Source organism: Aptenodytes patagonicus, chromosome 3 (genome assembly GCF_965638725.1).
Source record: "Aptenodytes patagonicus chromosome 3, bAptPat1.pri.cur, whole genome shotgun sequence".
In the NCBI taxonomy this organism is placed as follows: Eukaryota; Metazoa; Chordata; class Aves; order Sphenisciformes; family Spheniscidae; genus Aptenodytes; species Aptenodytes patagonicus.
In genome coordinates, this window is record NC_134951.1 from 118,073,123 (window position 1) to 118,087,933 (window position 14,811).

The following is a 14,811-nucleotide window of genomic DNA, read 5'->3' on the forward strand; positions in this document are numbered from 1 at the left end:
TCTGAAGGTGTGATTTGCCTTTCTACATGACTTCTTCATTTAATATTACTCAGGCTGTTGAGAAGAACTGGTAATTATTCCCTGTATTACCTTTTTTCCAAAGTGATCATTGCCAGCAAATAGCACGTTGTCTTGTACACAGTTGTGTTGGTTCAGGAACGGGTCGTTGGTAACCTGAGGCTGGATGCAGAATAATCTGGGGTTGCATCTTTGATTTAACACGAAGGTTATTGACCTCTTCTCATTCCTACTGGCTGTAAATCTTGAGATTCTCTTGGAAAATATCTGTCTAGTCACTCAGATTTATTCCGTGTGAATGTTGTCTGATCTAAAAAGAATTTTAATTAACTTATTGGCATTGTATGTTAACTGAAAATATTAATGTAGATTCATAAAGTTGTTGGGTTACTTTAGGGATGCAGGAGAGGTGACGGCTTTTATTAAGCCAATTGTTGCATCATTTAGTAATGAATGCTAATCTGTTCTTCCCAGTGGGAATCCGTAACTGGTAAGATTTTTGTTTTGTTGAAAAATACCTTTATGTTTGGCTTTAAAAAAATCTAGTCATACTGGTTGTTCTGATAAAGTATAACAGCTCACTGGAGGCTTTGCAGGATACATGCAGTTTTTACTGCATGTTTTTGTATCAAATATGTAGTTAGAAGGTTTATAAAATTATAACTTCTGGATATATTTGGAATAGAGGGTACAAGAAAAAATGTGTTGCTCTTCTTAAAAGCTCTCTAGCTCTCAGTATTTATCTGTCAGGAGTGCAAAAGAAGGAGTTTTCCTAGCAATGGATTACTTCACCACATTTGGAGTGAAAACCAGCAATATTTAAAGGGCTTAGAAGAAAACTAGCAAGCTACTAGTTAAGGTAAAAAAAATATACATATCCAGTTAGAATCATAGTCAAATAAATGCTAATAGGCAGCACAATAGTAAACTGAATCAAAACAAAGCTTTTGTCCTTTTAAAGCATTTAAATATAAGTAATTCTGGCAGATGTCATTTTTCATAAAGAAAATTCCAATAAGGCTTAAAAAGTCTGGAGACAGATGAAGGCTCCTTATATTTTATGGATGTTTGCTTATTTTCTCTTATTAATTTTCCTGTCATTGCTGTACAATATATATAGCCATACATTGCACAGTGTGTAAATTAAAATGGACAGACGTTTTGGCTCTGCCCAGATAAGGTCTTTGTTCGCCACTTTTGATTAATGTGATTTTGCAACGTGTAGACAAAATGCTTGTCACTTCAAGGTGAAAATCTGATTTCATTATACTGATCTGCGGTTATTTTTCTCAACAGCCTCCCAGTCTTTGTTCTGGTGTCCTCTTACGTAGACTCACACAACCTGTTTAACCTCCTTGTTTGTGAGTCTGGTGACATCTTATGTTTCCAGTCTTGTTATTTTCTGCTCTAGAGCCTGAATCCTCAAAATACCTGTGCTTACGTGTGGAAGTTTTTGAGATTGCACAGAAGTAATATAAGTACTCACAGTAAAGAAAGTTAAATTTGTGTTTCTTTATGGTGGATTGGAGTACATCAGCTGGTGGTGAGGACCAGCAGAAAGGAATTGCCTGGATAAGGTGACAGATACTGGGAGTGATGAAGAGACTGAAATTGTGGAGGGCCTAGGATGGCCTTTCTTGAGGGAAGGAGACTTGCTGAGCTTGTTTAGAGCAAGGAGCAGGAGGAGTCGAGATTTGGGGCATAGGAGGAGGATGAAACTGTGAAGGAGGAGGATAAGGATAGCAGAAGGGATCAAAGATACCCATGACTGAGGCCTGACCCCTTTTACCTGCTACCTCGCAGAGCCCAGGACATGTTCCTGGAGAGGAGCGAGCCTTCCTCCCTGCCGGCGCGGCCACTTGTGACCGCTTCTTTCCTGTCACCTAACTTTCTAGCTCCACTGATGGATGTCTAGGGGGAAAGTCAGGTGGCCCTTGTGAGTCAGATCCATAGAAGTGTATGGGGTTTGGTGGTTTTGGGGTTTCTTCATTTAATTCTAGAAAAAAGATGTGTAATAAAGTTGGTACGAAGATTGAAAAGTCAGTCTCTCCATGGTTCAGGAAATGCCAGCATCGGGCTTGCCTATGCAATTTTTGTTCAACCCTCTGATCTATGCATTCTTTTACATCAAGTAATTATCAGTTACATGTTATTTTTTCCGCAATATCTCACTTGTCTTGGGAAAATATGGAAAGTCATTGAAGCAGTCAAATGCTACTGACAGTTGTGGTAGAAACACCTACCTATGAGTATTACTACTACTTAGCTTTACAGAGCAGAACTGAGGGTGCAGTAAACAACTTGATTTCTGCTCAGCAAGGAGTTCCAATATATATAGCTTTGTATTGTGATTGCCCTTCAGTCTGGAACTGAAAGCTGCAGTGGCTTCTGCTTCGTCAGCTTGGAGCACTGGCAAATCTAGTGTGAGACTTTTCCTCTGATTTTTAAAAATGCCCTTTTGAGAGATCAACCCCATGAGTTGTCATCATCTAATCCAAGCTTATTGCTCTTATAGCTTGGATATCTGGGCATCTTTCTGAAGGATGGCATGCTTTCGAATCAGGCTGCAGCTAGAGAGGCCTGTTTGACAGAAGATGTTGGGAGACCTTTAAAATGTTTCCTGGAAAGGAGCAATGTAGCTCCATTTATCAAAAAAAAAAAAACCCTGTAATTATAGCAGTATCCTTCTGGCAGATGCACGTTTGATAGTGCTTCAATATGGTCCCTGTGTTCCCATTAATGCATTAAATTTGTATGCCATACAGCATCTACTGAATAATAGTGCTGGAGGCGTATTGCCACTTCTTTTTTCTAAGTAGCCCATGCTCCATGATTGCTTGAGTGCTTGACTTTGCTGTTAATATTGTATTTTTCTTTTTGATACAAAAGGTGATCTTAAAGTATACATGAGAACATACATAGTTATCCTTAAAATATGTATTGCTATAACCAGAGCTATAAAAACACTTTTACTGTCATCTCTGCTTGTTTCTTTAACGTCCCCATGTGCTAAAGGCATTTCAGGCTTCCTGCCAGCACTATTCCCCATCTGAAACGAATACTATAATATGCCAGTGAGGGATGGCTGGGTTCTCTACGGGGTCTGGTAGATCACAAAGTCTTTTTTTGTTTTTAATTATTATTTTTATTGTTGTTTTGTTTCTTTTTCTGCAGCTGACTTTAATTGAGCAAAGGATCTGTGTGTCCAAGGAAGGGGCTAAGGTCAGAGTTTTAAAAGGAATTAGAGATGCACCAAACTGGCAGAGAGGAGATTTTTAGGTGCGATGGGCCTGAGAGTGGTGTTAGGGCCCAGGAAGGCCAGAGGAATGAGCTTGTTTGGTAGCTCAGGTGTGGCAGAGGGGATAACAGCAGCATGACACAGGGTATGTGTTTGATGCTCACCTATTGGTCTTAAAAATTTGTTCTCTTATATTTGTAGGATCTACAGCTAGAATATGGTCATGGTCCTCAGTGTGGCTACTTCTTGGGTGCAAATAAGTGAGTAAGCAACAGCATTTTCTGTCTTTATTTCATTCAAGACTGTTTTAATATAAAAATCACAAATGTGTGTTAAACACATTAGCTGAAATGTATGTAGTAAAATATGTCAAGCTTGTTTATATTGGTTACAATTCCAAAATCACTATTTATTTCTCAAATAATAGTAATTCCAATGATATAAAATTACAGCACTTTCCAGTATTTGAGGCTCTGTTGACCATATTGTCTCTATGGTGCTGTAAGCTTCCTTTTAAGAGCCATTAGCTTGGTCTGCTTGTTAACAAAATGTTCTGCATGATAGGTCCCACAGAGTACAATTTTACGCCATCTAGGAACTACCAGTGCTGCTCTTTGACATTGCTTTATGCCTTTCTTCATGTTGTAGGTCACTAGGAACATTCAATTATAGATGCTTTAAAAAATAAAACTTACCTGTCTCAGCAAAGTCCTTTAACTTGTTCATACATTTAATAATTTTGTTGTATTAATCCTATAAAATAGTTTTCCATGTAATTCTTCCTTTCCACCCAGTTTCTTAATTTACATTTATGCATGTCAGAATTAGGATGCCTAGCTTTGCTTTACTAAATTAAATCATATTAAAAAAATGCAGAAAATCTAAGCATAGAACATGATATTTTTATGCAATCTTTTAGTTGGGGAAAATAGGAATACTGATAACTTCCGAAATCCTGTTGTTTCTTGTCCCTGTTTTTTGCCTGCTATTCCTTCCTGTCTGTGTTTTCAGACAAAGACACAAAAATGAAGAAGTTCAGAATGTTACAAAACTTAGCTAGGGAAGAATGAATTTATTCCAATAGTAGCTTAATCGTCTTGTCAGTCTGATTTTAATTTTTTTTATGATTATGGTTTTCTTAGATAGTGTGGATTTGTTTTAAATCAGATCAAGCTGAGACAGTCCTTGTTTTACAGTACAAGGAAGAAGGACCACTGCACTTAATAGCAATACATGAATAAATGCATATGAAAATGCGTTGTGTTTAAAAAAAAAAAAAAAAAAAAAATGCAGCTATGTTCATTTGTATGTGGATGTTTGATGTATGTTCTGAAAGCCAGCTGAAATAACATGCTTTGGATTATTTACTGATAGAATCATAGGAGCATTTGCCCTGGCTTTTGATAATTAAGTTTGTGTGCCACAATTAAACTGTGTTCTTATTCTTATTTAATGCTGAAGGAGTCTCTTAAAATCAGTTGAAGAAGAACTGCATCAGCGGTAATTCTTTTTTTTTTTTTTCCCCCCCCTCTTGTGTGTTTCAAAGTAATTTGTGTGTTGATTTCTTATGTCTGTCACAACTAGTTCTTGTTTGTCCCTGTACTTGCTGAGAGGATATGGGAGAGGCTTAGTTGTCTGGATTGCAGCTGTGCTTTAAAGAATAATAATAATGATAAAAAGCTAAAAGGCAGTAAAATTCTGTAAAAGAGGTAGTAGCCCTTGAGCTCAATTTTTCACAGTAGCCAAGGTAATTTTAATACAACTCACTCAGCCATAGTACCTTGTTCATTTTCTTAGGGGACATGTGGCACATTTAGAAGATGATGATGATGATGCAGACGATGATGCTAAACAGTAAGTCCTTTCTTCTTGTAAAAATAAACAAATATATATAAAAGCTGATTCTTGAATAGATGAAAATTACAAAAATAGTTGAATCATTTTATTATCCCTAATAGCTCAGGATTCTTTTTCTTCTATAGCCTTTTTAAAGATAGGCATTTAATGTTGTTCCTAGGTTACATCACCTTAAGTTTTCTTATTCTGCTGATTAAACTTGTGATGAATTAGGGGAAAAAAATCTTGTTCCTTGCTTAATACAGTTGTCCTTTTATCTTCTATTATTGAACAAAATCTTGGCATAGTTACATTGAGCCAGTAATTCATCTGACCGCAGTCCTGGTGTCATCTTTAGAACTCATGACTGTACATTAAAATAGAGCTTATTAAAAATACATAAAGCATATACATAACTGTCTTCTCTAGATGATTGAGTTTGTTTTGTCCACATTCTCAGCTAGGAGGATGCTTGTATGGGTGCTTGATTTTGGAATAGAGCTGGCTCCCTTATCACAGAGAGAGCAAGGTTATGGGACTGCAAAGGCAGTATCGATAAGCATGTGTTTAATTATGCTTATTTTAAATTCCACTGGTATAAGTATTCTTGGGCTCTTTTTGATTGACAGATGAGAGCTGAAACAATTTAAAATGCACAGCCAGTATGTGGAAATTTACATTCCTAAATACGTCTGATGTAAAGACCAAAAAGGAAGATGCCATTGAGACAGAATTCTTGTTTACTTTCTGTTAACGGATAATTTTGAAAGCTGTTGCTTCATACCAGAAACCTGTAAAACATGCATTATCTATTGCTGGCATCTATCTGTTCCGGAGAACCAAATCTCTCTCTTTTTTTCTTTTTTCTTGAGTTCTTTTACTGCTGTTCTTTTATGACAAAGGCAGTGGTTTTTATCACTGTACTGCGCATGAGGGACAGCCCCCTTCAGGAAGGGTAAAGCTACTGATAGTGTCTGATGTCAGCTGGGTGACAAGTACATTAAACTTGCACTGTTTGATCATCAAGCTCTCAAAACATAAGTATGTTTGCTGTTTGACACAAATGATATTTATAGAAGAAAAATTACTTTTAGTCAATTTTTAGCAGGCTTTATTCCCTTGCTAATTCCTTAAGAAAATCTTCATATTTCATTATTAAGCGGTTGTTTAAAGGCATGATTGATTACGCAGTTCATCAGTAATATGAAGCTCCCATGTCTTGTCTTTGAGACGAAGAGATTGATAATGCTATTTGTTGATTTGCTCCTCTGCATTTGGACCAAGCTGAGAACCTGCTTTGCTCATAGCTGGATAGACCTTGGTAATGATAACTTGGGCTTCCTGCACTGTAGGATGTAATGGTCCCCTATAGCTCTATACTGCCAGCTCTGCTCTGATGGCCTTCAGTGAAGATGCTCTGGATATTTGTGCTGCTGCAAGCCAGCCCAGCTTGGTTCCTCCATCTGTACTAATCTCTGGGTGTTTTTTGTGTACAGCTCTGTGTCTGTTAATTTTTGCTTAATGTTTCTTTGCTCCCCTGCTCTCCCCCCCGCCCCGGCCCCTTCTTTGCAGCCAGTATCATCAACTTCAGTAATGTTCCAGGGCTTGGAACATCTTGATCCCTGCTGTCTTTAAGTGCTTGCACTGATTTCTTTGTCCAGTGCTTTGAGATCCTTGCTCCTTGCACAAGCTCCATCAGAACTTTCAAACAGCATTGGCTTTAGCTGCTTCTGTCGCTGTCGTGTTTCTGTGGATTTTCTTTTTCAGGTTAAGCAAGAAAGAACCTGATAGCTTCCAGAGAGTTTCCAATTCATCTGACCCTAAGGACAGTCACCAATGGTCTTCCAAAAACTCCTGGTGTTTTTTGCTTCTTCCCGTATTTCATCCTAGGTACTCTTGCCCTACAGAGAGGGCCTGACAATTTCCTGTAAGCACAGGGGTAAGCCTTGAATGCCTCAACCTTGGATCAGATAGATTCTGCATCTGTGCCTTTCCTCTTGGTATCTGCTTGAGCCCAAAGCTCTGCTGCAATATGTTGGTTCATCAGCTTGGTCTCGGATACCTTTCTCTGGAGCCCACTGAAGATTCAAGGCTTTTGTTTGATTTATATTCTGTGAGCTGCAATTGAAGAGCACACGTGACGTTGGTTACTTCTCCCTTCAGATCCAGAACAAAAATGATGAAACAGCTATATGCCTTCCAGTCCAAACTGATGCCACTGCATGACTCTGAAGCTGGGTGATTCATAGCAGCAGAGAATCCACGTGCTTCAGGGAACAATATAAAATTATCTCTCTCTTCATTTAATAATTTTGATCGGTTTTGATATTTCTTTTTCTTTCATGTGCAGCAAAGCTGATGATGCTTGAACTTCCTGTTTATGGAAGCTGGGAAAGCAGAAATTATTGGGGCACTGCCCTGCGTGATCAGCGGTGACAAACTGCACATAAACCTTGCTGTTGAAACCAGTCCTTTGTGCAAACATCTGTCACACTTATGCCAAATCGTTGTTTTTTTTGTTTTTCACGTTTGGCTCCCCAATAACACTGTGGTGGCTGTCTGAGATGCAGGGAAGAATATGAAAGAAAATACAAATGGAGCTTGGACACACATGACTGAGGACTTAAGCTTGGTCCCATGTTAATAAAGAGAAGATAATTTCCACCACCATAGCAGCTGAAGTGCACGACACAGGGTAACACATTCTCAGAAGTCCCCTTTCAGCTTCTCCAAAATAAAAGCAACTGATAAGATGCCAGGACAGAAACTCCTGAAAAGAATGAAGCAAAGCAGACAAGTTGTTGACCTGTAAACAAGCAAACAGATATGTTACTACTTGGATATTTTCCCAAAACTTTGGAACATAATTTAAAAATAAGGAAACTATTGTGCAAGAATGTCAAGTTTTCACAGCTGTATTCCTAATTTATTTAATGGAAATAATTTGCTGTTCCAAAAGATTAGGAAACAGGACAGTGTAAGAGTTTTTAAAAACATAAAAAATTCCAGAATTTAGGATTTTTTTGAAAATGCAGCATATTCTTTAAAACACAGAACCAACAGAGGAAGAATGCTCCTCATGCTTCAGCTTTCTTGTTTCCTGCTATCTTGTACTGTTGAGCCAAGCTGTTGAATTGTTCTTGCATTAAAAAGTTGTCTTTCCCAAGATTTCTGTGGAAAAAAAACTCATGGAAGAAAAAAAATCCCATACAACCCAGACAGTAGGCTAGCTGTCCATTGCAGATGGATTTTGCTTTCATGTGCAAGGCTGTTCTGCAGAAGTCAGTGGTAAATTTTTCAAGGAATGGTATTTATCAGTTTTCTTGTAACTCCCCTTTGCCCTATATACCTACAGATGGCCCTTTAGAAAAGCTCACTGATATCCTAAATCTTTCTCCTCTCAACAGAGTAAATATCAGCCCTGCTCTGTATCTGCCTACTTTTTTCTGTACAAGTATGTGCATCTTCAACAAATCAGTTCATGTCACTTTGTGCTTTCTAGGGAGGATCTGTGATACTTGAGTTTTCGGATAGTGTCTGTGGTATGCACAGCAATAACAAAATGTTTGAAAGTATTCGTGATGCAGTTATTTGGATATAATAATGCTGTTGACAAGTTAAATGTCATACAAATAAACATCGTTATAAAATTCTGTATCCTCTTGAACACTGCAATACAAAGTTCAAAGAGCCACACTGGATAACAATCTGTTTTCTTTCTTTTCTTTATAGTGCTACTATGAAACCTAAAGTGCCACCTCCTTTACCACCAAAGGTAAGTGAGGGTGATTTTGTTGCCCAGAATAAAAGGGCACTTTAAATAAATGAACAAATTCAGAAGTGTCTAAATTACTATACTGATGGTCTCTCACTTGAGTCATGACTTGAAGACTTAAATCGAGTTTTAAGTCAATGGTATATCCAGGGGGTTGACCTCTATGTTGGTAGCCTTTAATTGCAAATCTGCGTGAAGACTTGCACTATAGGGTGTTTGTCACTGTGAAAGTGCTGTTTCTAACTAATTCTACTTCTGATACTTTGGAAGGAATAAATTGGGTAGTTAAAAAATTTAGTGCCACAAGTAATTTTTAATAAAGAGCTGCCAAATTTTGCTTGCTAACTTTTGGTGTCCGAATGGTGATCTTCAGAGGCATGCCTGGATCGGATTAGGTTTTGCATGCTGCCACTTGAAGAGTAAGTGAATCTTTTCACACTGAAGTTATCATAATATGAGCAAAAATAAAAAGAAAAAAAACTTTTTTTTTTTGTCTGGCTGTCAGTTCCCAAGGCAAAAACCGCAGGTTTGATTACTTACCATCCTGCACTAACTATCTTTGCATAACTGAGAATCCTTCTACAAGCAGCATTAGTGCAGCCAGTGTCTAAACAACATTGCCCTTTGTGGTTACATCCCCTGTTTGGGATTCTTCACGCGAAGTTCTGGCAGTATCATTGAATGTTCCCTAGTTTCTGCTTAAACGTCTGGTTTGGTTATCTGTAGTCATAAACAGTGGCATTTCCACATACCCAATAATTGTTTAATGCATGACTTGAACATAATGATTTTGAATTCATCCTTTGTTGGTAACAAGGTTTTCCTTGTTGCTATGCATTTCCTTCTACCTTTTTTTTTTTTTTGAAAGAAATTTGCGTGGCAGAACATGTTGCTTTATCAATTTACTTGTGAAAATTCCAGGATCCAAATAGTGCACGTGTTTAGGTTTTTTTTTTCCTCATTGAGAAGTAGCATGGATGCTTTGAATCTTTTTTCCTTATGTTTTTATTATTACTGTGTCTTTTTCAGCCTAAATCCATCTTTATCCCCCAAGAAACTCATTCTTCTGAAAATGATAATCAAGGGACAATCAAGAGATGCCCAACATCAGAGAGTCCAGCAAAATCTGCATCTCAGGTTCCACCCAGACCGCCACCTCCTCGGTTACCTCCACAGAAATCTAATGCTTTAGGTAATAAGAGTGACACCAAGAAGTATACAAATATTTCTTAAATAATCTAATGTGATTTTATTTCTACATCCTCATCTATGCACACGTTAAAACATACTGTGGTAATTTTTCTGTGTTGGGCAAGTAACAGAAAGTGCATGAAAGCCAAAATGCATGAAGAAAGCATGCTTAAACTCTTAAGAGGGTCAAATGTACCTTCTAGTAAAGTCACTGACACAATTCCTGCTGATGCCATTGGTGACACAATTGGTTTTCTAAGCAGCAGGCTTATGTAGTGTATCAGGATTGTCACAGGGAATAAAGTTTTCCTGTATGTAGGTTTCAGATTCTGGCCCTGTGTGTCAACTGTTGTCATTTGACATGTCAAGAATAGAGTTTTGCTTTCAAAGTTTGCTTTTATATGTAATGAGCTGGGTTGGGTAGTACAGCAGGTAATTGTGTTTGTTTACTGTTTGCTCAGGCTGTTCCTTTTATGCTTTTGTTAAAGTCTGATGCTTTGAGAGTTGTCCTGGACTGGCTTGTTTTAAGCAAGCTTAATTTCTGACTCTTAATTGATACCTTGCTAGCTTTTCCTTGCTACATATTTAGTACTGCAGTTGATGTGTTACAGATTTGTCTGTAACGCTTAAGCATCCAGTGCTAAGAAATGCCTCAAGGCTATTTATAAAGAATCAATAATTGAAGCGTTAGCTATAGCCAAGTTTTTCTTTAGCTATGTTAAATACATTTTTCCGCATAACCATGACTGCATCCCTTTCTGTGCCCACAATAGATTTGTTATATTAATTGCCAAAAGCCATGGACCGAGATTGAATGTGGCTCTATAGATGGTTATATGTGCACATGTAGGAACATGTATGCTTTAGAAATAAATTAGGGTATTGGAACATGTTCTGACGTAAGTGGAAATTTTGGCCCTTCAAAATTGTTTTTAGGCTAGACTACTCTTTGAGTTGAAGGCAGAAGAATACATTTTTAAATATGAATCTTTCTAGGTAATGGAGTCACTTCTGTACAATTAAATGGTGAAAGAGAGGGATCGCCACATCAACAGAATGAAGCTAGAGACACTAATTTTTCAAGGAAAGAAAAGAAGGAAATACTGGTACGTATTTAAGCTTCTAGGTGTTATTTTAAAGTTGTCTCAACTGTTTTACATGCGCAATGAAAAGGAGTGGGCACGCTCTTTAGTATAGAAATGATGCTGGATGGCATCTTGTTTGCTTTGAATCAAAGCACAATTTTGCTAGATTGTCTAGTTGTCATACAGTCTTAAGCTGAAGTTTGAGTCGGTATTTAATTTTGATTAGAAACTAACATAATCATGGATATACAAGATTTACTTGCTTGTATTCACACACTTGAGAGACATGTAATGAGCGTGAGATCCTGAGAGAGAGATGTGATGTGTTGTACTGAGCAATGACTATTTAAGCAAATGAGGAAATTAAGGAATATGCTGCCACCTGATGGCTTGCTGGAGGATTTGGCTGGCCCTGGGAAAGGAGCTGAATCAGGGCTGTTGCCAAATGAGTCCTCCTCCTGTCCCAGATGTAGACATACAGGCTTTTTGGTGTTCAGGGTCAAAAAGATGGAGAAAGGTAGATTGAGGGTCCAGATATGCAAGCTGTTTGCCTGCTGGCCTCTGGAGCTCCAGGTTTCGGGGTTTAGGAGCTTGGGTTTAGTGTCAGACTTGAGCTACATATACTCATGTGAAGTTGCAGTTTTTCCATCAAAGCAGCAAATGGCTTCCAGAGTGGTCATTCTATTATTATGATGCAAAAGCAAAAGTAGGAATGTGAGATAGGAGAGAGTGGGACATCTGTAATTGGATCAGATTAAATGTAATGTGAAACTGCACTCTTTGGGGGCTGCTTCTAAGGATGAGGTTGGAAATGTCACTCTTTTGAGAGGAGTGAAGAGGAAATAGAGCAGAAACATTGTGTGTGTTTTTGTTTTGTTTTAAGGAAGTGCCAGTAATACTGGCAGTACTTTGGAAAGTATGATTTCCTGAACTGCTTTGAACTTGGCATTTATAGTTGTGTGTTTGAAGTTTCCTGTGTTACCTGTAAAATAAATTTCTTCAGAAGTATGTTTTTACTAGGAAAAAATGATACTGATACAGGAAAATGGGTCTAGTACTAATTATAGAGTTTAATGCTGCTTGTAATATTGAACAATTGCTGCAATATAGCTTAAACTTTGTATTGCTGGATATGGATGGCATTCTTTCAGGCATCATTGTAATGTGAAAATGTTGCGCAATAGACTATGCAGATATTCAATGAGGAGATATTAGGGAATTGTTGTAGAGGTTTTAATGAAAGAAAATGATACTGGTAGTTTGTGGTGTGTGGTCACTAGAGACATGTGGTTAGTGATGGTCACTAGAGACATGTGGTTAGTGAACTCATACAGAATTATGGAAGTGTCAGTTGGAAGGAAGATCTCTAGCCTAACCTCATGCTTAAATATGTGACTGTAGCCAAAGCTCAGCCATGGCTTTCAGATCTAGTACATGTGGCACTGGACACAGTGGAGTGTCCCGGTAGGTGCCTAGTGCCTTCCTTTTAGTGTAGTGTAGTGTAGAAATATACAACACAACTCTATTTATTGTCTTCCCTGCAAATTTTTTATCTATTTCTTATGTAGATATAAGTATTGGCTTTTTATTTTCTCCTAATACAATTATGCTCAATTATTTCTCAAGTGCTTTTAACAGCATTCTAAGAAAAATTTTTTAGACTTGTATTTTGGTTATGCTGTAGTGTGGGGAGAGAATATGCATACGCATGCACGTGAGTGTAAACATACTTTTTAACTTCTATTTTCTAGAAACCAATTAGTAACGGCCTTCCTCCCACACCTAAAGTACACGTGAGTATTACTGAGTCATACAAATGCATGTTGGAAGCAGGACATGTTTTCTTACTAAAGCTGAGAGAGTTCATTTTTTGAATGTGTTTAGTATTTAAAAAAAAAAAAATTATAAAAGCCAGTGTCTCTTAGAAATGTTAAGCCACAGGTATGGTATTTCAGAAATCGCCCTTTATTTTGTGCTCTTGAAGTAAATTTTGGAAGGTTTTTTGTTTGCTTGCTTTGTTAAAAAGTGAATGAGAGTTCTGTGACTAATGTCACAGAAGTACTTTCAGTGTACTGAAGGTACTTACTGAAGGTACTTACTGATCTGAGGAGCTGATGCCTTTCAGGAATTGCAAATAGCTCAAAGTTTATACTACGCAGCTCTAGGTTTCAAAACTTCCGAAGACAGGATTCATAGATGCCTTAGGGCTGGAAATAACTGTTTCAGACATCTGTGTGCACCTTCATAACATAAAGCAAACTAGAATTTCATTGTAATATCTGTGCGGACTTGTCACTGTGCTTTTAGCCAGCACTGTGATCAGAAGAGCCAGTCTTTCCTTCTTCCCAACCATTTGTTTCTGCCCTCACCACTTTCCTCTTTGTGTGCTGGAGTATGCATTCATGTAGCTGTGCTGTGCACCAAATGGGGGATTCATCTGATTTTAAACTAACCTTTTTGCTACATTACCTCTAAGCCAGATCAGTGTCTCATCTTTAGATAAGAAAATAAAATTGCTACAAGGACGTGTAAGTGCAAATTATATTATTTTTTGCTTCATACGCATTTTAGAGAAGCAGGACAGGTTAAGGTAGATGTCATGCTTCTGTTCCTTAGAACTGTAACCTCTTGCATAAATGCACAGGATTGTTCCAGAGCTCTGAATTCTTGATACGTTTAGTATGGTTTATTGAGATCAATCCTGTTTTAATAAACTAAATATTAAACTAAATGCATGGCCTGGAGTGCATAAACTACTGGATGACAGAAACTTGGAAGCACTCCTAGCATTGAAAAGAAACGAATCATCATGGGGAGGGGGAAATAAGATAGATTCAGTTACTGGAATAAAAAGGGTAGAAAATAGAATACCTCAAAATGAAGTCATACGTGTTGAGCTTTTGCCACAAACTTCAGGGACTGGCCATTAGAGAATGACTGTGAGTTGCTAATATAATGAAGCTGTAAAAAGAGACTGACTAAAATAGGAAAACTTCTGAAGCTGATCAAATGAGTCTTTGGGTATTGGACTGCTCTCTGCATGTTCATGCATCTTTTTAGCGTACTAATTCTCTGGTTCTGCTTGTCCTCAGGTTAGAAACTCTTTCCCCTCTCCACTTCTTCCCTCATCACACCCCACCTTTTACGTATAACAAACTTCCTAATCCCGTTAAGTGTTGAAGACTGATTTGGCACTTAGATGTTCCTTTCTGCCTGCTATCTCCATCAGTTGCCAAATAATGAAAATTTGGGTAAGGAAAGGTTTTTTTCTCCCAGGTCATTGGGATTACTGGACTTTTTACTTTTCTCTATTGTGGGGCATGTTTTGCATCCTAACATCACCTGGGAGTCTTATTTAACAAATACCCTGCTACTGCAAGTAAAATTTTGACAATATTTCAATCTCTTCTGTTCTTTTTCTGTGGTACATCATTGTTCTGATTCTTGTTTGTTTGGGGTTTTTTAATTTGTGGTTAAGTATGTTGCTGAGTGGTAAGAAGTGTTTTGCGTTCTCACTGTCCTCTAAAATAGTTAGATGTTCTGGGGCTCTGTTTAAAATGGTATCTGTGCATGGTTGCCTATGACTCTATAGAGATTTTGTTCAACTTTCTTAATAACCCAGTCTGGTAGTGTGTTTTTCCCTGCTCTTTTGGGTGGCTTGCAGCACA

At 37.8% G+C, this 14,811-nt stretch overlaps 1 protein-coding gene across 8 annotated transcripts in view; it reads left to right on the plus strand.

Moving 5' to 3' along the window:
• MAP4K3 (mitogen-activated protein kinase kinase kinase kinase 3) overlaps positions 1 to 14,811 on the plus strand; it is a 91,910-nt gene that overhangs the window by 52,050 nt on the left and 25,049 nt on the right. For 6 of the 8 annotated variants that reach the window (XM_076334879.1, XM_076334880.1, XM_076334883.1 and 3 more), the window contains 7 exons: positions 3,458 to 3,516; positions 4,718 to 4,756; positions 5,054 to 5,110; positions 8,825 to 8,867; positions 9,897 to 10,059; positions 11,055 to 11,164; positions 12,895 to 12,936. In XM_076334879.1, the coding sequence (XP_076190994.1) occupies positions 3,458 to 3,516; positions 4,718 to 4,756; positions 5,054 to 5,110; positions 8,825 to 8,867; positions 9,897 to 10,059; positions 11,055 to 11,164; positions 12,895 to 12,936 (513 nt within the window). The remainder of the gene's footprint in view (positions 1 to 3,457; positions 3,517 to 4,717; positions 4,757 to 5,053; positions 5,111 to 8,824; positions 8,868 to 9,896; positions 10,060 to 11,054; positions 11,165 to 12,894; positions 12,937 to 14,811) is intronic. The other 2 variants (XM_076334882.1, XM_076334884.1) reach the window with 1 other exon arrangement.